Source organism: Gallus gallus, chromosome 2, assembly GCF_016699485.2.
Source record: "Gallus gallus isolate bGalGal1 chromosome 2, bGalGal1.mat.broiler.GRCg7b, whole genome shotgun sequence".
NCBI lineage: Eukaryota > Metazoa > Chordata > Aves > Galliformes > Phasianidae > Gallus > Gallus gallus.
In genome coordinates this window covers 96519537-96546626 of record NC_052533.1, presented here as the reverse complement: position 1 = coordinate 96546626, position 27090 = coordinate 96519537, and the positions used below count along the sequence as shown (strand labels likewise).

Sequence of the window (27090 nt, the reverse complement as noted above, 5' to 3'; positions counted from 1 at the left end):
TTTTTTCCCCGATAAACTCCTTAATGCAGTAGTTCAGTGTTTTGGTTCTGAGATCTTTCAAGTTTGGTGTTATTCAGGTGGTTTTCCCTTTTATGATCTTTGTGTTTCTTGCACGTATCCACTGTGGGAGCAGCAGGCAAAATCCATTGGAGCAAGAATACGTCCTAGGATGTGGAAGAAGGAAGGGGGGAGTTTTAAGCTGTTACTTAAACCTCTTTAATTGTTTATTATTAAAGGGATTTATACAACAGCTGATCATTTACAGGCAGATTTACATATGGCTGTTTCTCACAGGTTACTCCTTCTGAACCTTCAGAAAAACTGGTGGAAACTGAAACCTCAAGTGATCATCTCAGCATTAGCCTTTCCAGTTTTTTGGAAAATGAGAAACTCTCATCTCTTTCAAGCTTAGGAGGAGATTCCACAGGTAAGGGTATTGGCGACTTTATAGCTTTCTCTGGATAGTTGTATGTAGAATTCTGACTCAGCATTGCTACCTACTTGAGGAGAAACGTATTACTTAAGCTAATTCTGTATAAAATACCTGATCAAAAACTTGTGTTAGAAATATTAAAGAAAACCCAATTTATTTTGAGGTGGAAAGACGGGCTCGTTCTGCTCTGACTGTATGAATGTGTCTTGATGTATTAAAGATTATGGAGTTGCTCTGATAGTCTGCCAGGTGATCTATAAAATACCTCTGAAGGGTGAATGGAACGTTTTCTTTTGTTTCAATAGATGATGATATTGATGATGAAGAGTTCTTTGATAACCAACTGGAAGCTTATTTTGAGCAGCTGATACCACCTGACGTGAACAGAGGAGACACTGACATAGGGAAGCTTTCAAAATGCTGTACAGCACTGAAGCTGTCTGAAAATGGCTTGCTTCAAGTAAGTTTAAGGTGGAGTTCCAAACTCAGAATTCCTAATAGCTCTGAAACACAGCAGTGATGTTGAGAATTGTCTGCCAGGGTGGACTAGATATTCTTTCATGACAAACCCAAACACTACCCAACAGATAGCCTTAAGCAAAGGACTTTTGTTTTTTAAAAAAGATTTTTTTTGTAATTGATAGCAAATACAGCTCTAGGCAGGAAACAAAGCACTATGAATGAGGTTCTGACTTTCTTTTCCCTATGCAAGGTTTTCCCTAGGAGAAAAATAAAAAGAAACAGAAGAAGATAAGTAGCATAGCTGTGTTTGTATTTATTATCTTATTGTGCAGAGCTAGCAGCTGATAAATACGCTTGTTACAGAAAATCTTGCTGCTTATGTGTTAAGGCATGGGGGAATTAGGTAAGCAGCTGACTGTCCCAAGAGATGTTGATCCGGAAGGCTTGCAGAAAAGCTCAAGGGTTTTCTGTTACGCTGTTGTCTTTATTTAGGCCTTTGTTCAGATTTTCTACACTCATCTTTGTCGTGTCCTTCTCCTTTCTCCTGATAAGCAGCTCCAGACCTTGTGCAGTCAGTTTTGTTAACCAAGTACTGAGGCTGGGTTACTGCCTGTCCTCTGATAGGATGGGGACTCGTCCTTGGATTAGTAACTAACATAGCATCAGTGGTATTTCCTGAAGATGGGCTTTTTCTTGCTTGACTACTTAAAACTTCATTTCTTAAGCCTTATTATCATAAGCATGCTTTTCAGATAAAATATCTTTTCTATCTCTAAGCTGTAGGATAACAAAAAGGAATAATGGCCTGAGCAGCACCTTATTTAACTCTGTTAGGATATCAATGTGTGATGCTGAATTGCTAGCTTGACCTTTAGAGTAAAGCAACTATGAGGTAGGATGCGAGTCAGCAGTTGCTGCAGTAAGAGCTAGCCTGTGCTTGACAAGTTTAGTCTGTGCTGCAGCTCACTCTAACACTTCAGGGGCTGCTTTTTAGAGTTTTGGATCACGTGTATGTGTGTTTGAACTTGCTGCATCTCTGAGATGTTCTCTTGAATGAATTATGGTGCACCTTCAATAACTTGTTTCCCCTCTCAACTTTTCCCACTGATGGGTTTAGTGTCAGGGATGATGAGGGGTTTGTAGGTGAGCGTTTGGAACCCTCTCAGGTCCAGTAGAGGAAACAGTATTGTTGGTAACCAAGCAGAAGCCTCTATTAATACCACAGTCTTATGAAAGGATGATTTTTACCAGCTTCTGAATGCAGGGAATTCTTAAAGCTGTCTAATATCCATAAAATACTAGTTTCACCTCTTCCTCCCGCTCCCAACAAGCTGGTCAGCTGAACTGCAATGGAGGCCATCTTTATATCTTGCTTGTAGTTCCCAGGAGATGAGTGTATTGTCTTTGTAGGCATTGCTACATTTTATTTTGATGGTTCTATGACAAGAAATGATTTTAATAGTTGTAACTTGTTGCTATTCTTTGCTGTAGTTTGTTTTATCTTCAACGTTGTTCAAAGGACTGTGGAGTTTTCTTTTAAGATGTTGATCATCTTGTTGAAAAGAAGTTGATTTCATTTCTGACAAAGGATTGTTGTGGTTTTTTTTCCTTTTTGTAAATCCTTGAAGTAATGTCTGCTGGCATTAATGCTTATTTCGTTTTGTATGACTCGTTTTTATAAAGAGCTTTTCAATGACCAGCTTGGTATCCAAGGTAGTGATCTTCAAGATTTTATTAAACACACAGTATCGTGGAGGCTATTTTTTCAAGGGAGTAAATGTGTCTCCTAAATAGCTAGTCTGTGTGAGGAGGGTAAGCAGAGAGCAGCAGCTGCCTTGTGGTTTGTCTTAGAACACCATTTCTCTCTTACAGATTGCTTGGTGTCTGTAACCCTGAATGAGAACTCAGTAGTTGCGTGCTTGACCAGCCTAGTGAAGTGTGATTGACTGAATCACGATAGCAAAGATTATAGTTACTCTAAGGATGTGTTTTGTGACAGCTTCATGAATTTCCCACCTGACTTCCAAGTTCCCGGGCTGTGGGAAGTGATCCATTAACCCTTCTGATGGCAGTCTGCACAGGTTGGCAGTTGTTGATGGACAGCTGTATGTGAAGGATAGAAGAGATGATTGTTTTAAGACCGTGTGGCCATGGCGAAGAGTGAGAACAGCAGAGTTGTGTTCTCTGACCTCAGGCTTGATGCGAATAGGCAACATGCTCCTGTTTCACCATGGCTGTAAATGGTGCCTAAAGATTCCGAGTTGGAATTCTCATTCAGTGATAGACCCAGAGGAGAAATAGTACAGCGCCCTTGTTAAAGAAAATATAATAACATAGTAGGAGTAAAAAAAGGAGTAAGAGATGCCTCATCTTGCTCTGTGTGTACTGAAGGTGGATTGTTGGACTGGCATAGCCAGCAGTGTGTATTATTTTTCTCTTCAGCCTTGTGGATGTGGTGGAACTTAACATTTTTATTTTATTTTCTGTTAAAGGAGGACTTGCAAGATCCTGGTACTTACCGGGCTGCGACAGGAGCAGACTCAGGAAATGCTAGTGGTGAAGATTCACAAAACCAAGGGATGACTGGGTGTCCTGTGCAAACAGAAAAACTGCCCAGAGCAATAAGACAACTGGTATGGAGTTATCACTTACATATATGTCGGATAAGGCTAGCATGAAATAAATATGGTTGTGCTTTTGAAGACTTGTTTGGGTTGTTAGCTCAACCTCTTATTCATCTCTTGTAAACAAAGTAATAAGTCTTTGTTTTATGAATATGTTTTTCAGCCATAGTTAACTTTGGCAATTTTGTGCCTAGAACTATTAACACAAGTGATTAACAAACGCAATTTTGACAATTAATCCTTGTTAATTTCTTTTTCCTAAGAATTCCATGACTAGCAGAGATGTGCTGGAATCCTGCAGTGCTGCTGAGTTGCGTTTAGATCCGCTGTATCTTCAGCACACCAGCGGCCATAAAGCTGATGGTGAGGGTGCTCTTTCCAAGCAAGAAGTATGGTCTTCTGAGCATCAGTCTGCTGCTTCTGATGGTGAAGTACGACATCCAGCAGATGAGTTTCTGGAGCACTACACCGATCCTAGAATTCCTCTTAGTGCAGATGCACCTGGCACAGCTGCAGGTTCAGCTGGATGTGAGGTTGGCCTCTCTGATACTTACTTGTCTCCAACTGCAGACAGCTATCAGAATAAAAGTTTAGCTACAACAGACACAGGTACGTTGTTTTAGACTACTAAACTATACTAACTATACTACTGTTGCATGGAAAAAGAAAGAAAATTGTAAGCTGTGCATTTTTAAGTAAAAAAAAATCCACAATTTCTTTGTAAATAAGAAAAATGTAACTTTTATAAAAACAAAAACAATTTATTCAATACTGATAGATATTGCAAACTGCTGCTTCTTTGGCAAAGCTGCTGCAACTTGTAGTTGCAGCTACTTGAACTATGCTAACTTGTTGCTGGCCTTTAGTGAGTGGACTCACGTCAATTCAAGACGTTTTGCCACGTTCCTTTTATTTTAATCATTCATGCATCATTTGTTGTACGTTTCAGGTGATGCACCACATAGCATTGTTTATCAAAACGAAGAAGGCAAGTGGGTGACCGATCTTGCTTATTATACTTCATTTGATGAAGAACAAGATTTACACCTGTCTGAAGATGATAAAATAAATGAGTTCATAACTGGATGTATGTAATCTTTGTCCTTTTTAGGTAGCTGTTGCTATCTGGATGTGTTTAAAAACCGTTTGGATGTGGTGCTCAGGGATATGGTTTAGCAGAGGGTTGTTAGGGTAGTATGGTTAGGTTGTGGTTGGACTTGATGATCTTTAAGGTCTTTTCCAACCTGGGCAATTCCATGATTCTACCATCTGTAGTATAGTGTTAAGGAAACTTTTTCTCCTCCTTTTTAAATTTTTTTCCACTTTAAAAATAAATAGTACCTAGTATTGCAAAGCCTCTAGGCTTTAGATACTACAAATTTATTTGAAAGCTGTTGTTGTCATCAGCATATAACGATAGTAACATTAATTTCAGCTGACAGCTTATTTCCATGCTTCTTACTCTTCCCAGGAAGAGTGGTGCTGAGCAAAATAGCTACCCTGTCTGTCATTTCCAGAAATGTTGGTTAGAATTTTAATTATTGTTATTCTTTTCATCAAGAAGAGGAAGCCATTGTTCTGTATTGCGTGACGGTTATAAGACAAGAAACTGTAAACAAGTTATTATAATAGCAAGTAGATGTGAAAAGAGCTGCTGAATTCTCTGGCTGGTGATTTTTGTGATCTTCTTGGGAATGTCTCAGTGCTGAGTGCTTATGCTTGGTTCTGGTACTGAAAAGTATTGAGCTTACTGAGGGCCATTTACAGGACTCTTCTAACAAATTCGAGGCTTTTTGAACCTTTGTCTACTTAAGTTTTAATTTTCCTTTACCTCTCTCAGGCTGATTTTCATGAGAGTCTGTGTTTGTTGCACAAGATTGGGTAGTATGCATGTAGCACTGTAGACAAATAAATTCCTCAGCACCAAAATGTGTTCTGAACAACTGTCTTACTGTGCAGATCTAAGCATTGTGTGCAACAGAATTTCACCTAGTCTCTTCTTGTTTCTAAAGCTGATGTATGGATGGTATTCTAAAGATGTCTGCTCAAGGCTGCTCTTTCTTTCTGAGAGGATGCTGTGTTTGATGTGTAGAATTGTTTATTATGAACAGAAGGTCGAGCGGGGTTGGTGGGTTGAAATTGTTTGTCAACACTGTGTAGTTTTCTGTTGGAACAAACAAATAAGATTGCGTGCTGGAAAATTCCCTACTTACTGTGTCAGCAGTGCAGAGCTCCTTCATTATTTTTCAAACAGCAGGGTGTCTCAGATACCTGGCTGCATCTCAGACTCATTGCCAAATTATTTAGGATAGTTGTCTACAGTAATTTTTTTTCCAAGGCTCGTTAGCTTTTCCTTTACCTGATGGTTCTTAAAGAAATGATGCTTTCCCCCTGATTGGATTTGGTGTGGATGGCATTTTTTTCTCAGCTGGTTTGCTTGTCTGTGATGTTTGTGAGACTCTTGACAGCTGAGAGATTTTATTTATAGGGACAGAAAGGAAATGTTACATCTGATGCTGCCGAGTGCCATTAATGACACGTCTATCTCTGAACAACGCACGCTGTGTTGTACAGAATAGTGCAGCATCGCTCATTTGACAGTTTAATGCTTCAGGAAGTCCTCATGAGTTGTCTTATATAGAGGATTAAAGAAGAGTTGTTATTGACTTAAAATTCAGCTGGCTGTGACTGCACGTCATTGACAATGCTAGGTTGCCTTTAGGGATTATAGTTGGATTGTTTAATAAAGAGGTGTTCCAATTTTGTCGCCTTCCTCAAAAGCAATGAAATTCCAACTTTCCTTAAGTAATCTTTATAGACAACAACATCTGACCATGTTAATTTGCACAGGTATTTCGTGAACTGATAGAAACCAAACCAATCTATTTCTTTTGCTCAAGTTCAGATAAGCACCTTGATGAGGTTTTGTAAACTGAATGTTGTCTAAGTTTGGAGGCTCCTGTCTACGTAGTATAGGTAGCAGAACCTATAGTAAACCCCGTAATAAATATAATTTGCTTTAGGACAAGGTTGTAAGAGGCCTTCTGTATTGACCTCTAAGGTAGCTAGCCAAATGCTGCTTTTACTGGGGTACCTAAAGATTAGGGAATACTATTTTAAAACCAACTTCACACAAACCTTTCTCGCTATCATGTGAGGAATAACTCCTGGCTTGTCCCAAATTGTCTTGGATGTAGAATTAATCATCTTTGCCTCGAAGTTTAGTTTAATGATGCAGAATAGTAATGACAACACTTCTAATAAATGTCTTCTTTGGTTTAAAGCTGAAGCAGCAGCAATGATTGCACAAGACCAGGAGGAATTTGAGAAAACACATAGACTTCTACAGGTAAGTAACGATCTGAAGACAAACAGTATAACTCCCATTTATTTGCAAATTACAATTTTTGTCTCTACTTTACAGGCAGAAAAAATAGACATTCTAAATGCATCTGAATTAGCGAATTCTTCATGGAAATCTGCTGGTAGCTGCATTTTGCCAAAAATGTCTGATGTTAGTAAAGATGCCAGCTACTTACGTTTGTCTCTGGGAGAGTTCTTTGGTCAGAGGTCTGAAGCTCTTGGTTGTCTTGGTGGAGGCAGTGATGTGAAACGGGTATGTATCTCTGTGTTATAAGAGGCAAGGGAAGGGTAAAAAAAAAAAAAACAAACCAGCTAGAGCTGCTTTTTGTTGTAACTATTTCTGAGAGCTACTTTTTCTATGCTTATTTGCTATGGAAATTGCGTATATGACAAGGATTAATTGTTTTTTCAATTCTCACTTGGTATTTCTGATGTGAAGGGATGGCTAGTGTATAGTTAATTCTTGATCAAAACATAAAGATACATCAGGTTATAGAGAGGGAAGTAGGCCTTGTTACAGACTGCTTGTTGGAGATCTGAGCAAGCAGACCGCAGAGCTGAATGAAACACTACTCAGACAGGGATATTTGAACAGTCTCTGAATGGCTGTTGATAATCGTGCTGTCTAAGCAAATGCCCAGTTCCAGTAAAAGCATAGTCATCAAGACCTCAATAGACTTTTGTCTTTTGTATCTTCTCGCGTGCCGTTTCGTATCAGCTGTTGGCAAACAGTATCTCACCTGTGTTGCAGACAAAAAGAACCTGAGGGTTGCGTATAAGGGGATATGCTTGTGTAATTCAGTTTTGTCCTGGCCTACTGGTAGAGTGAGCATGTTCTGTGCTGCTGCAGAATTGATGAGAGCATATGTACTTTCTTTTGTCTAACTGGTATAAATACACTTGTTTTTTGTTTGTGTTCTTTTATTTTTTGTTATTTAAAAAGCATTGTTTGTATGAGAATTAGACATTTACAAAGCTAGGAGGCGTATGTTATTTCTCAGCCAAATACCAACTGAGGAGACACTGGCTGAAACTACTTTGCATACCCACTGGAACTGTTTATTGATGATTGAATTTACTAATGTTGTATTCTGGGTTCTCTTTTTTTTTCATAGCCATCTTTTGGTTACCATATTACATCTCCAAAGACAAGGCAACCTGTTCCTCTGCTAAGGCAATTTGATGCATCAGTAGGTGACACTACCCAAGAGACCTCACAATTTTCTGAAGTGTTTCCAGGTAATTATAAAGCAGGATGAACCTCAGACAGTGGTTGTAACAGTAATGAGGATTTATTTGTGTATAACTAGTAAAGACTGTGAGAAGTATGTGATAGAGACTGGAGAGACGTATGTGATAGACTCATTCACTTAGTCATTTTCAGGCCTGTGAGTGTGAAGATGGAAGATATTCACACCAAAGAAACACAAACCCTAAAGAGCTCACCCTAAAGAGAGAGAGCATTCTAATAGCAAGTAGTAGCCTGGATTGTCTTGGTCACTTCTGCATTTTCAGATGCTGGGTAAATACCAGAATGGCTTATAATAATCAAAGCCTGTTCAGAGTTTTCCTATTGAAAAAGCTGTATAGTTGTGTTGACAAAAAAAAACAACAACAAAAAACCCAACAAAAACAATGAACCTCAAAAACAGGAAGTTTGATTTATTTTCTATTTAGGTATAGAGGATGTAGGGAAAGAAGTAGCTCAGGTTATAACTGTGTCTGTGTGTATATATACAAGTCTAACTTTTCCTTCCATCTTTTAGAATAAATAATAATACTCCTGGGATATCTGATTGACTTAAAAGAATAGGAAATTGCTCCAAAATTTTATATGTAAAGACCAGAAGATTAATCTTTGCATAACTTGCATATCAACTGAACAAGACATACCTAGGAAATTGATTGAGGATACTTAATCAAAAGATGAATTCATTTTAAAGCATCTTTGCTGTTCTTGTAAGGCAATATCAGTCTTCTGAATCTGTTTGTAGCATCAATGCAGTGGCTTACATACACTTCTACAGTGATGAAAACATCAGTTGGATTTTTATGGGGGGGACATTTCCTTAAAAGCAACTTTACAGCCATTATTTTCCCCATTCTGAGCCCTTCCAAACATTTTTAAAGTGTCCCTAATTAGGTTATTCTGTTGGTTTTGTTTGCTTTAAACCTAGTGTTAGTGTGCTTAAATTCACTCTACAATAGTCTGGATTTTTGTTTAAAAACAAACAATCAATCCCTGGATGTTTCTTGAATCTTGTGACCTTTGTTCAGGTAAAAGCTAGCTGTAATTGCTGCTTTAAATAACAGATAAATACCCTCATGTGCTCTGCAGTTACTTTGTAAATGCTGGAGAAAGTGGCCATGAACTGACTTAAATACCCAATATATTAATAGCAACTGTCATGTGAATTTTTTTTCAGGAGTACTGGCAATCATCTTTATTAACAATGTTTGTATACAATCCTTTTGTAAGGAACTGTAGGTGTAGAAGAAACTGAGAGCTTAGCAACCTGAGAAGGGTGTTAGTTGAAATACTGAAGATATCCAATACTGGTTGCAGTATTTGTATTTGTTCATTCCAACAGTTTTTTCCTGTTGAACACAACAGGAACATTCACATCCCGTGAATGAAGTTGTTCAAACAATATACTTGGAAATGAATTCTTGTTCTTTCTTTCTTCTTTGAAGACTTGGAAGCTCAAGCAAAAGAGCATGCAGATTCTACTATTTGCGAAGGTGCGTGGTGTGATGTGGAGGCTGCAACTGGAATACAAAAAAGCATTGATAGAGAAACTGCTACCAAAAATAAAGCAAAGGTATCTTTTTCATATTTTCTACCAATTGCAAGTATGAACTTGAGCAAAAGTCATTTCTATTGTTATTGTTCCTTTGAGTAAGGCTAAGTTTAGGCTTTAATCTCAACCTACTAATGGCCTTTTTTATGCTGATCACTTGAATCCTAGCAGATGTCTTTTACTTCTTAGACTAGTTTCATTAGATGATGATCCTGTAGATCTGGTTGCACCAGCACTGAATAGAAAGAACAACACCTTTAACCTGCTGACCACTCTCTTCTTGCTGCAGCACAGGTTGCTCTTGGCTTTTTTTTTTCTACAAGGGCATGCTGGTGGCTCATGGTCAACTTGATGACTACCTGGACCTCTGACTTCTTTTCTACCAGGCTGTTCTCCAGCTGGTCAGTCCCTAATTAATACTGGTGCAAGGACTTATTCCTCCCCGGGCCGAAAGGCATTTTTCTTTGAAATTCACAAGACTTCTCTCATCCCATTTCTCCAACCTGCTGAGATCCTTCTGAATGATGCCAGCCAACCTTGTGTATGAACCACACCTTGGCAGAGTTGCTACGAGGCTCTGCTCTGTTCCATTATCCATGTCATTGATAATGAAGTTGAACAGCACATAGATACGTAGGTACTGATATTGGCCCAATGTCATTCCCTGGGATACCCCATTATGGGCCTCAGGCTACTCATAATCTCCTGACAGACTTTGTGCCCTAATGACAGCATGTTACAGCCAGTTTTGAGTCATAATCTACTGTTCTGTAAATCAACAGTCTTTTTATGAGGATACTGTGAGGGCTTGCATGGATATCTATGGGAGGATATAAATACAAGTTCACAAAAAGAAATCTTTATCTACAAGAGAGATGGGAAGAGATTATGATCTGTAGGTGACGTTGTCTAGTTACTCCAGTGCTTTGCTAAGAATAGGCAGTGTGCAAATTCAAGAAGTCATCATACTTCAGAGATGCAGAGAAGCGTGGAATTGGTTTTGTTTCACTTTGTTGAGAGGCAGATGATTGGAAGTTATTTGGGAAGATAATGTGTGTTTGGTCAGTTTCCTCCCTGCTCTGTCTGTGGTTGTCTTTACTTGTATTCCATAAAACCAAATTAAGGCAGATAGAAGAATTTCATGTGTATCAAGTTGCCAGGTTTTAAAGGAACAGAAGCTTCCTAGCAGGCAATCCTTATGGCAAGCAGACTTGGAAAATCAGTGGTTTGCCTGTTGTAGTGTTTCTCTTTGACAACAGATTAAACATGTGGCAACAAGAAATATTAATACAGTATCAGGCATTCCATATCAGGCATAAATTCAAATATAAAATCATTAAAAAAAATCAATTTTCTTAATTTGGTGCTTAACCCGTTTTTCTTTGTTGTAGGATGGAGTTAATGAAGCCAAGTTGGAAGGTGGCTTACCTAATCACTCTGACTCTGTCCTCAGTATCAGCACGATTGCCTCTGCTATTGCTAATGCTTCTTGCAGTGCTGATCCTTCCCAGTTGGCTGCTATGATGATGACACTCTCCAATAACAATAGAAAGAAGTGTTGCCTTCCTGGAATTGCTAAAGAGATGGAAGTTGCAGCTGATGGGGCGTTATCCAGCGATGTGGAAAACAGCACATTTGATATGGAGAAATACCTCAAAAAAACAGATGAGTTTGGACACGGAAGTGAACGTGAGAGTATTGCAAAGCATGAGGCATCTGTGCAGAACAGTATGTCTGGAAGCACGTTACTGGGTAAATTTAGAAATAAAGAAACTCTTGTACAAGACTTTTTAAATGATCGTAATGAGCAGCAACTAACAGAGAAGCAGTTTCTGGATTATTTTAATGCAGAGAATGGTACCCGGAATATCCCTGGCTCACCTGATGCTTCCAAGCACGAAGACAGGACCACAAATAGCGCTAAGTATTCAGAGAAGTTCTCTGATATATTAGATAGTAAACATTTACAGTTGATGAGTGCTACTCTTAAATCTGACATTGTGGATACCCGAACTTCACCCATTAGAAACAAAGCACAGACGTGTGAGACCCCTTTAGCAGCTAAAAGAGAAAAGGCACAGAGACTTCTGTTTGCTCAGCAGGCTGACGATCTCACTAGTAGATGTTGCAGCAGGGAAGATGGAGGAGCAGTGAAAAATACTGTTCCTGAGCCATGTAGTGATTTGGAGAGAAATACAAGAAACGTCATGTCACTCAGCGGTGTAAAAGCTCCCAAACAACCCGGTAAATATGCCTCAGTAAGTCCTACAAAAGCAGTGCCTGTGCAGAAATTGAGCACTGATGAAGAGACGCAAAGCGCAAAGGTGGAGGTGGGAACCAAAGAGAGCAGTGCTGCTGGCAGCGGGAATGGGAAACATGTAACTTTTGAGAAGCTCTCTGCAGCTTCCCAGAATAGTACTGGTAAGTAAATCTAACCAATAATCCACAAAGATAAATGTAACCAGTTGTAGAAAAGGCTTTTCTTGAAAATAGACTTGTTTCCTGTGCTTAAACACTTAGTAAATTCTGTTCATTTATCAGAGCATCAATCCGTTCTCCCCGAGTGTGACTTGCAGCCTTTGGAGGATGAGCAGTATAGCTTCAGACCTTCAACTTCACCGCTGATTCACTCTTCTCCTAGTGATGCTTCAGGAACAGCATTTTCAGGGTAAATTTCTTAGTGCGGGTTATAAGAATTGCTGGAGCTTCATGGGGATCTTTGAGCCATCAGGTTTTAAAGTGAATATTGTTTTTGACTTTGGTTTATAGAATACATCTTTAAGACTGACTTCATTCTTTGTGTAAGCTTGCTGTTAGGATTTAACGTGTGTGGGGGGGAGCAGTCTTAAGCAGTTACTGATTTATTTCCCTTGCTGGTATGATGATAGAGTTGCTGGACAGGGATGTATCTGTTTGCTGCTCAGGATTGTCCAGTAATGCAAGAGTACAGAATACTCAGCCTGTAGCTAGTCAGGTACCATGGATACTTAAACCTTTGTGATGATGGAACTGTTAACTACCGTATTTAGTTTTGATTTATTTTTTATTACTGTTCTAGTTAAGTAATAACAAAGCTTGATATTGTATAAATCCAGTGATGGCCTGGGTTGGTTTTTTTAACTTGAATTAGACAACAAAACTGACCTAATACATGTCACTGCTTGTGGTGGGAGAGAGTAGGTAGAAATATTTGCATTACTTATGAACGCTTTCATATTTTGAAACTGCAACTTTGTCCCCAAGATTTCAGCATTTTGTAGCAATAGAATGGGTAATGGTTTTTTTTTTAATTGAGCTCCAGTAATGAGAGGAGCTGTGTAAATTATAAGATTACTACCAAGTCTCGTGGTTTCAAACATATAGTATGGCCAGTAGCTATTCATTTTCTTGTGGACATGTATTCTGCGTAGCCTGGCATACTTTCCATCTGTTTTTCAGATCTGAAGCTGGTTTTATTTGCACATCACATTCTCCAAAATCATCTTGCAAGGAGAGTACTGTATCTCAGTCAGTTTACTCAAGCCCGAGCATGAGCAGATTAACGTATGTCTCTGAATCTGACAGTACGCTTAAGAATACATCGGTAACGTGTGATCCAGAGACACACTGGGTAAGAAAATCTAAGACTCTAAAAATCTAAGACTCTAATTATGTATTAATTGTTTTTCTTAAACACAATGCTCTGCCCTAGGAACTGTTACATGGTCAAAGTCATTTTTAACAGCCTTAAGGGTTTCAGAATAGCTTAGTGTACACTGTGCTTAGCAAAAAGGTATTGTGCTTCTCCCTCTCTTCTCCCCCAAGTTTCAGAAATTTAAATTCTGAAGTAGATTTTGTTAAATTGCAAACCACAGTCAATGTAAGAGTAAACCATTTGGAGAACTTCTGGAAAAAGGTAGAGTTGATGTATTTTTTTTTCCCATGTTTTTCTGAGTTGCTTCTTGAGTCATTCTGTTCTTGGAATGCAGTGCAGCATTCTAGCAGCAGTTAGCAGGCTCTTTATCTGCCTTTTTCACCCCTGAGGCTCCCTTTCTGCTCTGTTTCAAATTCTGGGAAGAGTACTTCTCTTCCCCTACAACCTAAGAAATGTTTATCAATGCATATTTTAGCCTTAGCTTCTACTAAATGATTTCAGGACTGAAAATACCACTTATCTACCTCTGATAATCGTTCTTGCTGTTCTTACTGCTTTAGTAAAGAGTGTACTCTTAGAGTGGAACTTGGATTCAGACTTGCAGTCTTACGCTGACTAAGATAGTTAATATTCTCTTATCTCAGTCCATGGGTTCCTTGGAGTCTGAGATCTTTGTTATGCCTCCCCCCTCCAAAATGTGTGAGCGTGTGGATGGAACTTGAAAACGAACAGAAGTTGAAAACCTCTTAGATTACAAAAATAAGTGATACCATTTAAACTTCCACTGAGATAGATGCGACATCTTTATTACTTGTGGATTTCTCTAATGGTTACTAGAAATGTTCACTGCTAGGTGTATTCTTCATTTGTAGGTATGGGAAAAACACTAAAAATTATGGGTCCGTGGGAAGACTTTGATAAGTGAAGCGAGGGGGGGAAAAGAAAGATATAATTGTTGCAGAAGAAATCCCCACCAGCAGACCAATGGCCAGGCAGTCTCCAAAAAACAGTTACTCTGGAAAAAATATGCCACAATTTTATTTGAGTGTATGGAATATTTCTTTTGGTCTGCTGTCCTGACCATTTCCCTCCCAACTTCTTGGGACACCCCAAGACAGCCTGCCTTACTGCTGTGGTGAAGTGAGAAACAAAGGCGGCCTTGACTCTGCCCACATTGCTCAGCAGTGTTGGAAACATCAATACGTTATCAACGCTGTTTTCATTACAAATCCAAAACATAGCATCACGGGGCTGCTGTGAAGAAAACTGACTTCATATCAAGCAGATACCGTACACCTAGTTACATGTGACTTCAGGTAGCAAACAGGCTGAAGCAACAGGCTTTGTTAAAGAGCCACAGATGTCTGAAGTCTTGTTTTTGTAGCAAGACTTGACAAACTTGAGTACTTAACAGTAATGGATGGCAGTACCACTATTAGGGTATCTGTTTTGTATCTTATCTGTTTTATGAATCCTGTTTGCTTTTCTAGAATGTGTGATATTTGTAATAATTATATTTGCTTACTAGGATGAAAATGCAAGCGAACTAAGTACGACAATAATTCGAGCCAGCCCAACTCCTTCACAGGAGCAAACAAACAAGAACTTAGAAGACTACCTGTGCCAAAGAAACCGCAAAGGAATACAGTTCAGTGTTGATCAGAAATCAGAAGAAAATGAACTTTTGCATCCTGAAAGAAAGCTTGAAGGACAAGGTCAAGAACTGACCAAGGAGGATCTTCCAAAGAATGAAAAGCAGCTTACCTCTGCTGCCTCAAGAGTAGCAGCAACTCTTAAAGAGTTAGACCCTCTTATATCAGCTCTTGCAAGTAAATTCTGCGTCTTTCAGCCACTTCCTGTTAACGTTGGTGCACAAGAAGTATGGCAGGATCACACAAATAAAGCACAGGGCCAGGGATTGCCATCCTTAAATACGTTGCCTGTATATCCTGGATTAAGAACTTGTATTCCTATAAATCAAAACGCTCCTGGTGAACAGTATATTCCTGTTTCAAACTTTAAATCCCATGTCGCTACCTCTGAAAGTCAAACAGTTTCTTCTGTTCCCACGTTACTTCCAGGCCATTCCGTGGCAGCAGCTCAATTTGCACAGCAGCATCTAGAAAACATACCATCTACTGGAAACAAAATTTTGCCTCAGTTTCATGGCTGCAGCTCCGCAGGTTTTAGTGTACCACCATCCGGGCTTCCTTACTCCGGCATCTCAGCAGGACGTGTGGAAAATCCAGTTCCCGTAGGAATCCCTTTGGGTTCAAATATTGGTCCTGGTTCTTTGGGTACAGCTGCACTTTGTCATCCACATCCTACTTCCTGGAACAAGAATATCTTAAATACAAGATCATATAGTGCACAACCTCTTGGGACTAGTAGAAAGGAGTGGGACTTCTTGATGTCAACTGGTGTTGGTAAGGCTTTTTAAAAGTGTGCTTTAAATATAGCTGTGGTCAGGAATAGCTAAAATTATTATAAAAGAATAAATAAAATTAGGAGTATGTCTGACCACAGCTATTCTTTACTCAAGCTGATATTTGAGAAAAATAATATTACTAATTCTCTTTGATTAATGGTATCTTCTAAATTTAGTATTTGGAAGACTACAAGAATAGACACTATAAAAATGTACTTTTTGTAATCAAGGAAACTAGATTTCAGCATTCAGTGTTCTTGTGTGGAAAGGATCTGTTGCTCTCTTTGTCACGAGGGAGAGAAATCCTAGCTGCAGTTTGTGCTAGGCAAGGCAAGTCACCTCCTGGTAGTTCAGCTGTATTTTAGCCGAAAAGCAGAAGGTGTTTCTGTCACTATGGTGGGCAGACATTAACAGCCAGTTAAGCCACAAAATCCCAGGACTGGGGGGCTGAAGCTGCTTTCTGCTTTTTCTACTCAAATATATCCTTGAGGCAAGAAAGCATTTCTCAGACAAGTTGACAAACTTGAAGTGGGGACAGCCTGAGTAATGCTTTATTCAGGGTACTTGGAACTAACAGTAGCATGCTTCCTTCCTAAGGACATGTAAAAGTACCAGAAGAGCTGAAGTTCCCTAATGCCTGCTGTGTGGGAATTGCATCACAGACAGCTCTTAGCATTTTTAATCCAACTGAGCGGTGGCTGCAGGTCAGCATTGGAATACTCAGCATATCAGTCAATGGGGAAAAGGTAAGTATTTTTCAGTACACTTAGAAGCATAAAGCTGTAACCTTATCAAATGTCTTACTGTGAAATAATAGCTTTCTTTAGAGAGTTGTAAGTTCTTCCCAGTTCATAGTTAATAGACACAAAAGCAGTGATACCTCTCTTGGGCAGGCCTCCTGATTTATTCCAGTGAGTAGGAATAGTATAGGTATCTCTTGATGGGATTGACTTGAAAATTTATTTTACATGCATACGTTCTGGTAGGTTTGAGGTCACTGCTTATTAATTCCTTCCTTTCAAATATAGTAAACACTACAATTCCCATGTTAATCTGTTATTAGATGCTGGACAGAAACCCCAGCAACTTTCAGGCTGACTTACCTAACTTTAAATTTAAAGCAAATGCCTACAGTTGAGTCAGATGGAAGTTGGACGTAAAGATGGTGATGTGATAAATGTGGTATTTTGAATGGAGCTGTCCTCTAACAAAAAGCTGATTGAAGTTGATGTGCATATTGCTTTTCAGGTGGATCTTGCGAAGTATCAGTGTCTCGTGTTCAAGAACAAAACGATTGTAGGACCCCATTCTACTGATGACCTGAAAATACTTTTCTTACCTTGTCGTTCGGGGGTCTTCCAGTGTATTCTCAGTGTCTCATCCTGGCAGGTTTCTGCAGATGCTGAGACAGTTGTTCAGGCCGAAGCTTTGGCAAGTAGGGTAGTTCTGACAGCAGTTGCTGAAAATCCTCATTTAGAAGTAAGTAGCTACTTAAGTGTCGTTGGGTTTTTGTTTTTGTTTTTTTTTTAATTATTCATAGAACTCCAATTAATGATAGTGAAAAAGAGTGGGAATAAAGGCTGCTCCTCATAGGAACCTGGAGTTTCTTATGTTTGGAATGAGTAGAGAATGTAAAAGTATATATATTGAGGGCTTATAACTGAGGAAGTCTTAATTGTGGAAGAGCACATAGCTGGACATGAGAAATTATTAAGCAACTGTCTGAAAATAATAAATTTCTGACTATTAAAAAACTCATCCGTTCTTTTAACATGTAATGCTTTCTCAAGATTCAGCTATTTTGGATATCATCGAGCATTAAAATATAGCAAAAAGCATTTCTTTCCATTTTACAATTACATGGCATAGGTTTTGCCTTGTTTATTTATTCCTTTGAGCTCATTTGTTGTTGTAGAGAGGATTTCCGTTCAGACTAATTCATAATTAAAAGTGGATGTATGGAATACTTCCTTTGTCTTTAGCTGGGTATATGCACCTTTGATATCAAAGCAAATGTTGTGTAGCTACTACGTACCCCTGGTAGGTGTGTATTGTATATGTGGGTATGGCATTACAGGAGTAGCGCTTCCTGCTGCTTTTGTATTCTAGTGCATTTTTGAGGTTTTCTTTCCTTAAGAGTTCTGCTTTGTCTTAAAACCAGGTGGAAACAGGAAAACAAGATTATCTGGATTTCGGTGACTTGACTTCTGGCAGTTGGAAGGCTCTTCCGTTAAAAATTATCAACAAAACCCATGCTTTTGTGCCAATTAGACTTATCATTAATGCAGTAAGTACAGTAGAATCCCTGTATGTGAAAGCTAATTTGTGATACTGAGTTTTAATACTGAAACACTACTATTTGCTAAAATATACCCTTGATGCTGGATGTAAAACTCCCAAGAAGTGTCTCAGGTTAGTCAGGAAGTACAAATTTTTACTGGCTGATCTGATTCAGCTGTAATGGTAGCAACAAAAGTGCTTGTGGGACAATTGCACCTTGTCTCGTTCTTCATTTTAGTCAGCCCAGCTGCAGTCTGCTGTCCCTGTGTTGCCTGATTTGAGACAGTAAGGCAGCAGACAGCAGAAGGGTTTATGATGCCTAAACCTTCCCTCTGAGAAGGCAAAGATGGATTGCGCTGTTCCTGTGTAATGTGTGCTGTTCTAATAGCTGACTATTGGAACAAGCAGCCTTGCTTCATAGGAAGTTTAACAAGTTCTGTCTTCCTTTGGAGGAAGAGCAGATCTCCATCTGATTTGTCTCCCTCTAGGCAGTAATATCCTCTCTTACTTGCTAAATTATGCTCCTACTTGCATCTCTGTGGCAATGCAGATTTTGGGTTAGTGTCCAGGCTTGCTGCTGTCTGTGCTGTGGGAAGAGCTGTTTTCCTCTTTTTCCTCTTATGTGGGGACAGGAGAGAAAGGACTGGCTTTGTGTTAAGGCTGTGGGTCGTCATCTCAGTTACCAGTAAGGTTTAGTCCTGCACAGCCCAACTGGATTAAGCCTTCCACTAACCACTTCCAGCTCATTTCCTTCTATTACAGAGAATTTCTAATGACTTTTAGAGGGTTTTCTGGACTATGACATACCACCTGAAACTACAGGCCAATTTTTGATTTCCAGACTAAATTGCTTAGAGAGAGCCTTGCATGTGTCAGCTCTGTCAGTTTTGTGGCAATAAGTATTTTAATACTTTAAAAATCTCTATTTTGTGGACAGAATGCAGTAGCTTGGCGTTGCTTCACGTTTTCCAAGGAACCAGTTAATTCCTCTAATGGGCAATCGCTCCAAATGGATGCAGTTTCTCAGGTAGCAGCTCCATCCGTTGTAAATCACGTGATCCATGCAAGCTATGATGGACAAGTGAGTAGTTGGAGTTTACTGATTCTTACTGTTACTTACTGTCTGAAATGAGTTCTGCTTATCTGAATTCACAGTAATATTTTTTGCGATCTACCTATTGGAGTACTGTTGTTTTATTGCTACAAGCTTTATTTTTTCTCTAGTAATTCCATTCACTCCATGAGATGAGTCAACCAATTTCTTTTTCAGGATCCTGAAGTTCTAACAGTTTGGGTTCTGTTCCATGCACCTAGGAAGCAAATTTCTTGTTCAGGTATAGCAATTTGATTTTCATTTTAATTAATGTATATATGCGTTAGAATTTTAGGAACAGGCTGCAGATTTTAACTGAAACATTCAGTCTTTGTCTTATATGTCCTTATGTTTCAGTTACTCCTTGTTCAGTTTTAGCTCCTGAAGGAGAAGGCCTGCTTCTGTGTCTTAACCTTTTAGATGCCACAGTATCAGACTGTACAAAGTGTTTGCTTATTGCAGAGTATGTGGAATGTGTGAATGTGCTCTACTCCTTTTGCTGAGGGAATTAAATAATTGCCTAGGAAAATATTGATTGCAGAACAGATAAGAAATTTGAAAAACAAATCTGTGGGGTTTTTTCTGACTTCCTGAGGGAAATAGAATCCAAATTAGTTGATGTACTATGTTGTTTTCTTTATGTATGTTTTAGAGACCGTTTCATGCACTTTTGACAGAAAGGTAATAAATAAAATCATAAGTATGGTCCTGTGAGGCTTGATTTGTATGTGTGTGTATGGCTACTAGCAGGCTTGCTTGGTTTCTTCATTCATGGAATTGTCCCTAGATACCATGGGTCCAGCAGAGGAATTCTTGGCAAGAGTTGATGTAGAAGTGGATAGCCCAGGACCTAGTAGTGTGATTGAAAGTATTCCTCTCCGAGCAAGAGCTGGAACAGCCAGGATTCATGCTCCAAAGGACTTACAGGTTTGCATGTATTTACAAAGTATGTTTTAAGAACAGTTTGCCTCTCCAAGCCTACTTGTGGTAACATGTTTGTTTTTAGAATATATATGTGTGCATGCATATATTTACACTTATTTTCTTTTTCCAGACAATACATCTGTCTGCTAGTGTGGGTTCAACAGTCAAACAACAACTGCCACTGAAAAATGCTGGAAACATTGGTGTAAATTTGAAACTTAAGGTAGGCTGGCTTTTCCATCTTGAAATCATGTTTTGTGCTGTTAACATATTTGGAAAAAAACAAACTAGGGTTAAGCTATGGGATCCTCACTTAATTGTGGCTTGACAGAAAAGGTTTCAAGTTTACGTAGAGAATGAAGGATAGCCAGAGCTTAGCTTGTATAAATGGAAAAAACAGGTAAGAATTTTGTTTGAATTTGCTCAGCTTTAGTTGTATTTGTTACAACAAATATATTTTTATTTATCTTAACGTATAGATTTTAACACACTTCTTAAAAGTAGTGAATCCTGAGCTACGTAGCAGATGTTATTTAGCTGGTGAAGTACATTTAGATCAAAGAGGTATTTTTAGCACTGGTAAACACTTTTAATTTCTAAAAATGCTGTATTTGTTTTCTGTGAACAGCTTGCCAGTCAAGTACAAAGCTAAGTTATTTTCAGGTATATACATCCTCTTTATATGGCTATAATTTTCCTGAGAATCTAGGGATTGTGTAGACCCAGATTGAAAGGTAATTACACTCACTGTAACTAGCAGTTTGAGGTTAAAGGAAGGGGCAGTCAAGTCTCATTTCACAGCTAGATATCTCACACTGACATACATTTAGATTTTTCACATCGCTGAACCTCACATCCCTGAACCTCAACCTCTGGGTGAGAACTGGGGGAGCAAATTCCTACACGGTGTAAGGGCAGAGCAAGTCTGAGACTACACGAGACTGAATATGCACAAGTCCGTGGGGCCAGATGACATGCATCCCAGGGTTCTAAGGAAGATGGCTGATGTGGTTGCCAAGCCACTCTACGTTATATTTGTAATGTTGTGGCTGTCAGACAAAGTCACTGGGGACTGGAAAAAGGGAAACATCGCTCCCATTTACAAGAAAGGGAGGAAGGAGTCTGGCAGGCCTCAAGTGTGTGCCTGGGAAGACCATGGAACAGATCCTCCTGGAAGATATGTTAAGATACATGAGGGACAGGTAGGTGATCTGAGACAGCCAGCATGGCTTCACCAAGGGAAGATTGTGTCTGACCAATCTGCTGACCTTCTGTGATGGAGTGAGGGTGTCAGTGGGCAAGGGAAAGGCAACTGATGTCATCTACCTGGACTTGTGCAAGGCCTTTGACGTTGGTCCCCCACCACATCCTTATCTCTAAATTGGAGAGAGATGGATTTGAAGGGTGGACTATTTATTGGATAAGGAATTGGTTGGAAGGTGGCAGCCAGAGAGTTGTGGTCATGGCTGTATGTCCAGGTGGAGGCTGGTAAAGAGTGGTGTCCCCCAGGGGTCTGTCTTGGGTCCGGTACCCTTTAACATCTTTATCAATGGCATAAATGATAGAACTGAGTGCACCCTCAGCAACTTTGCTGATGACACTGAGCTGAGTAGTGTGGTTCATACAGCAGAAGGAAGGAATGCCATCCAGAGGGTCCTCAATAAATCTGAGAGGTGGGCCGTTATGAACCTAATGAGGTTCAACAAAGCGAAGTGCAAGGTTTTGCACTTGGGTCAAGGTATTCCCAGTTATGTATAAAAACTGGGAGAACTCATTGCAAGTAGCCCTGTTGAGAAGGACTTGGGGATCCTGGTTGATGAAAAACTGAACATGAGCCAGCAGTATGTGCTTGCAGCACGGGAGGCTGATGGTATCTGGGGTTCCATCAGAAGAGGAGCTGGCCAGCAGAGCGAGGGATGTGATTCTCCTCAATTCTGCCCTTGTCAGGTTCCAGCTGAAGTACTGTGTCCCACGTCTGGAGTACCCAACACAGGAAAGATGTGGGGCTTTTGGAGAGGGTGGCCATGAAGATAATCCGGGGACTGGCGCACTGCTAGCATGAAGACGGGCTGAAGGAACTGGGCTTGTTTAGCTTGGAAAAGAGAAGGCTGCAAGGAGACCTAATTGCAGCCTTTCAGTATTTGAAGATTGCTTATAAACAGGAGGAAAGTCAACTTTTTACATGGATAGGTTGTGATAGGACAAGGTAGAATGGTTTTAAACTAAAAGAAGGGAGACAGATTAGATGTTGGGGAAGTTTTCTTAGTGAGAGAGTGGTGAGGTGCTGGAGCAGGCTGCCCAGAAAGGTTGTGGATGCCCTGTCCCTAGAGGTTTTCAAAGCCAGGCTGGATGATGCCTTGGGCAGCCTGATCTGATGCTTGATCTAGCAGCTGGCAACCTTGTCTGTGGCGGGGAGGGGGGGAAGTAGGAGGGAAGGGCTTAGAACTTGATGATCTTTGATGTCCCTTCCAACTCAAGCCATTCAGTGATTCTATGATGCTGTGGTCTGTTTACGTATATACAAAAAAATGAGGGTTGGGGTTGTGACCACGTCATTTCACAGAGTGGAAACCATGGAGATTGTGATGGTAGTGATGCATATTAATGTTATGTTAATGTGATGATATGAGTAATGGTTGGTAAGATGTGATGAAATCAGCGATGCTGCTTTGCTAGTGGTGTGTCATTGCTCTATTTCATTTCTTTGAATCTCATTCAGTGTTGTATATACAGTTGATGTCTTAAGATGTCTTCTGCCAGAGGGTATAGTATAAATATCTCTAACTTTGGAAGAATTTGGCTAGAGCAGGATTATGTGAAAAAGTTCTGAACTTGACAGGTGTATTTATGTTGTCTGAAACTGTAAGTACAGCAGATAGATAGCCAGCTTTTATTATATGTTGTAGAAATGTTGACTCCCTTAAATAACAAACGCTTTCTCCTCCTTCCGGCCCCACGCATATACCTTCAGACATCAGAACAGGACAGTTGCTTCTCTGTTGAACCTGATGATCTCTTCCTTCTTCCTGGAGAAGAACGAGAAGTAACTGTGAAGTTTTCTCCAAAAAACATAACGTCTACTCAGAGGTAACATAACTGTTTTGAACAGTAACTTTCAACATTAAGGTCATCAGCAAATGTGAAAGTTTTTATCCATGAGAGGGTTGTTTCAACTTCTGTTGCTTTCTTGAGTCCTAGATTTTTGCTGATTCACCTGTTCCATAGTTTTCCTGCCTCATTTACTCTACGTAACTTAATGAGTTGCTATTTCTTTTCCTGTCACAAATCAGCAGAGATCTGGTAGCTTGCTTCTAAGCTACAACGTTTGCAAGTATTTACCTTTAGCATCCATTTCAGTTGCTTCTTCACCCCCCTGAGACAGGGGAAATGTTCTTTCCGTTTTACAAATGAAAACCTGAAGCACAGACCAGCATCCAATGAAATAATTCATTTTGGCTGCCATAACTGAAGATAGCATGTAAGTCTTATCTAACAATAATGTGTACGTTTCATTCATTCACTGAGATGTATGCACTCACATATTTTGCACGTTAGTTGGTTGATCTGTATGAAATAGCCGAATGGCCCAAAGGATTTAAATTTGTCACACTTAAAGCTGGCCTTAGATATAAAATAGAGTGTATTCCCTTTAAGAAGGTACTTTTAAAAGGCCTATGTGTAACTCTTTTCCAGTTATGTTTCGTTTTCATCGGTTTATCTTGTTCTGTGATGGGATTAAAATCTATTTATTTATTTTTTAAGTGTTTTGAAAATCCTTGTGTTGCCATCTGGGCCTCAGTACGAAGTGGTGATAAAAGGTGAGATGGAGTCAGTGGAAAATAGACCTGTGTCTACAGCTGCTGCAGATATTCCACCTATTCTCTCCAACAAGCAGTTCATTGCTTGGGGAGGAGTAAAGCTTGGAGAATCAGTGTAAGTAGCAGCTCATATAGAATAGAATCCCTGAATTAATTTGTTTGAATTTGATTATGTTCTGATGTTAGAACTATTAGTGATAAAGAGTCTGTTGCATCACTACAGTAACTTAGTCAGACTAGTTCTCGTCTGAATTTTTATTTAGTTTCAAGATTCCAGCTTTGCTGTTCATTATTGTTGAGATATACTTCATTGCTGCTTTGGTATGTCAAGATTGCAAGTTTTGGAGATCTTTGGACTTGTAGTATTGCTTTGGGGATAAATCCACTGTTGTTCTGATACTGAACTTCTGGAGGAATCTGGTGATGTTCCTGGTTATCATTTTAGATTGATCCACATTAATAACAAAGAATCACTACTGATAGCTATGTTGCCATTTTTCTGTTCTGTCAATATAGTTTGTTTTGAAAATAACAGTCCTGGATGTTTGGGGATGACTTTCTCAACCCTTTATATTTTCTGTTCATCCTGAAAAGTAGTTTTGACTCACTGAAGCCTATCAGGGAATTGAAATTTTTTACTTTTTTTTTTGTTGTTGCAACGCAGTACAGCAGTGTCTGCTGCTGACAGCTGGGGAGAAGCTTCGTTCTCTCTTTGTGTTTGTTTGCAGTAGCTGCTCGATCTTCCTTCATTGTTTTTATGAGTTTTAGAGCTTGTCAGATTGTTTTGTGGTTGGCTTCTGCCTCGCTAAAGTGGAAAAGGCAGTAGCTGTTCTTACTGGAGAATTTTCTTACCTCTCTTGAAGACCAATCTGAGTAGCAGATATGTCCTGACACTGACCACATATCAGAGAGGTGGGGGAAAAAAAACGCTTTTTAATCAACCTGATGCTGCCAGATGGGTCTTTGTGGTATAATTGTGTTGAAATGTATATGAAAATATTAGCCTTAATTTAGTTCTCTGCCCCTGTTCCAATGGATCTGGGTCATGCTATTTACAAGACTGCTTTTTCATAACTGAGTGGTTCTGGATAATCTGATTTTATCTTAGTTTTTTAAATTATTTTTGACAGAATTTTAGGATTGACAAAACTGCTGTGTTCTTTAATAGATAAAACTGCTAAGTAATGTGTGTATATATAGCTCTTCTGCTGTATGAAAACTGATGCTAATGGTATGTAATGCTGTAAGATCTGTAAGTTTGAGAATACAGTAATAACTTCCTACTTAACATCTTTTGTTGTACTAGAGGCATTTTTTCATGAAATGATTAAAAAAAAAATCCTATTTCCATTGCTTACACGAATAAATATATACAGCTGATCAATATTTGCTGCAAAATATAACTGAACTTCATATTTTTTCAGCCAACAGAAGTTAACTTTAAGAAATAACTCTCCATCTGTGACTCAGCATTTAAGACTGGTGATAAGAGGTCAGGATCAGGACTGTTTTCAGGTGACTGTAAAGAAAATTTCTCTTTAGCATTTATGACATCAGGATAATATAATATAAAAATGTTAGAATCTGTTTCACTTGTAGCACATCCTTAGTGGTGACTGAGCTAGGTTAAAAATCAAGTTGTAGAAGACCTGTGCAAATGAATTTCATCACAAAATGAATTTTTGATTTGGGGATTTTGGAATAGCAGCTCACTGTTCTTTTGGGTTTTTTTTCAGTCCAGAAGAATTAAATGACGTTAGAAATAAAATGTAGAGCTATGGTAACTCAGTGAAATGGTGAAATTGAAAATAATTTTTCTGCTTTGCATGGGAATTCGTATGTACCTTCATGCAGTAAGCATGTAACTTTCTGCCTGTCTTCTCAACAAAATGTTTTAGGTCATCATATGGTCTTGTACTGTACTGATGAGGATTTTGTTAACTCTTCTGGTCCTCTCTGGTTGTCATGTCCCATGTGCTAACCTTTGTACTATGTATCGAAGGACACAGACTGAAGACAAGTGAAACTGTACACAGTATGTGAAGCCATGCCAGCCGTGAATTAGGCTATGATAGCCTCCTCAGATCATGTTTTTCAGGTCAAGGATGGCTCTGAAGCACTCATTAAATTCTGCCAATGCTCTTGATCAGGCTGTTGACATAGCTCTTAGTAGCTTTGCCTGCTTGACTGAAGGTGGTGGAGATCAAAATCAGTGGTGCTGCTCTTTGTGCCTGGGCTCTGTTGTATCTTGGCACCAAGATGGAGGACCTTGCCCATCTTTGTCTTGGGGTGTCTATCCATAAGCAGAGATGAGTCAGACATACTCTGAAATGCTGATGGACTTGTTGCAGCTTGGATATATGTGGTATGGTCAAAGTGCTAAGTAGATTTTGAATTCTAGACTTCTTACAAGAGAGAGCATTTGTAACTGTATGTAATAGTGCATTAGATGCCGTGGTGGTTGTTTGGAATTCTGGACATTAGAGTTTGATTTTTATTTTTTTTATTCTGGAAGTGCTTGATGTTTCTCCTGTGCTTAGCAGAAAATTCAGCTCCCTTCATTTATTAACTGGTTGATCTGTAGCTTTTGAAAGGTAGCTGGCTTTCTCTGGGTCGTTGTCAAGCTTATGATTGTTTCTAACAATCTGAGAGGCTTTTAACCAATATAGCTAAAGTTTCTTTAGTCCTCAGTGAAGGCGATCTGATCAGAATTGTTTGGTAGGTTGTTGCTTTCTGTTTCGGTTGAAACCAGTAACCCAACTGATGATCTACAGTTTGTGTGCCTTTCTCTGTACTAACGTAGTAGACCATGGTTGAGAGAATGTCTGCTGGTTGTTGCAGATAGCCTGAGAGCCTGTTGAATGGTAGAGACAGTAAAAGAATTAACATTCCTAATAGAAAGCTATTTTCCAGTTTTTCCTCCTCCTTAGAGTCGACAATTGCATATTATTCCTCCCTACCTTTGTTGTTTCTCAAGAATGCTTGAACTTGCTAAGTAGTTTAACACTTAATATGGCTGAGACATGGTTTCTTAATTAAAGAGCTCATACTTCTATCTGGTGTGCCTCTTCATTCTTCTTGAGTGTCTATTACAATGAGACTACTTGGAATCATAAAATCATTAAGGTTGGAGAGGAGCAAAGGGCTGTTACACAGAAAGGAGTATTAGGATACCTGTTTCTGGTTACCCTGAAGCTTGTGACGGAGCTTGTTAAACTGTTCTCACTTTC

At 39.2% G+C, this 27090-nt stretch overlaps 1 protein-coding gene across 4 annotated transcripts in view; it reads left to right on the top strand.

Moving 5' to 3' along the window:
- CEP192 (centrosomal protein 192) overlaps positions 1-27090 on the top strand; it is a 57416-nt gene that overhangs the window by 5913 nt on the left and 24413 nt on the right. For 3 of the 4 annotated variants that reach the window (XM_015282473.4, XM_015282474.4, XM_046937999.1), the window contains exons 6-28: positions 295-427; positions 739-893; positions 3388-3528; positions 3783-4128; positions 4469-4606; positions 6804-6868; positions 6944-7135; positions 7998-8121; positions 9574-9704; positions 11075-12104; positions 12225-12351; positions 13122-13293; positions 14846-15743; positions 16343-16491; positions 16994-17224; positions 17907-18032; positions 18963-19106; positions 19296-19359; positions 19906-20045; positions 20173-20265; positions 23014-23129; positions 23805-23975; positions 25285-25375. In XM_015282473.4, the coding sequence (XP_015137959.2) occupies positions 295-427; positions 739-893; positions 3388-3528; positions 3783-4128; positions 4469-4606; positions 6804-6868; positions 6944-7135; positions 7998-8121; positions 9574-9704; positions 11075-12104; positions 12225-12351; positions 13122-13293; positions 14846-15743; positions 16343-16491; positions 16994-17224; positions 17907-18032; positions 18963-19106; positions 19296-19359; positions 19906-20045; positions 20173-20265; positions 23014-23129; positions 23805-23975; positions 25285-25375 (4977 nt within the window). The remainder of the gene's footprint in view (positions 1-294; positions 428-738; positions 894-3387; positions 3529-3782; positions 4129-4468; positions 4607-6803; positions 6869-6943; positions 7136-7997; positions 8122-9573; positions 9705-11074; positions 12105-12224; positions 12352-13121; positions 13294-14845; positions 15744-16342; positions 16492-16993; positions 17225-17906; positions 18033-18962; positions 19107-19295; positions 19360-19905; positions 20046-20172; positions 20266-23013; positions 23130-23804; positions 23976-25284; positions 25376-27090) is intronic. The other variant, XM_046937998.1, reaches the window with a different exon arrangement.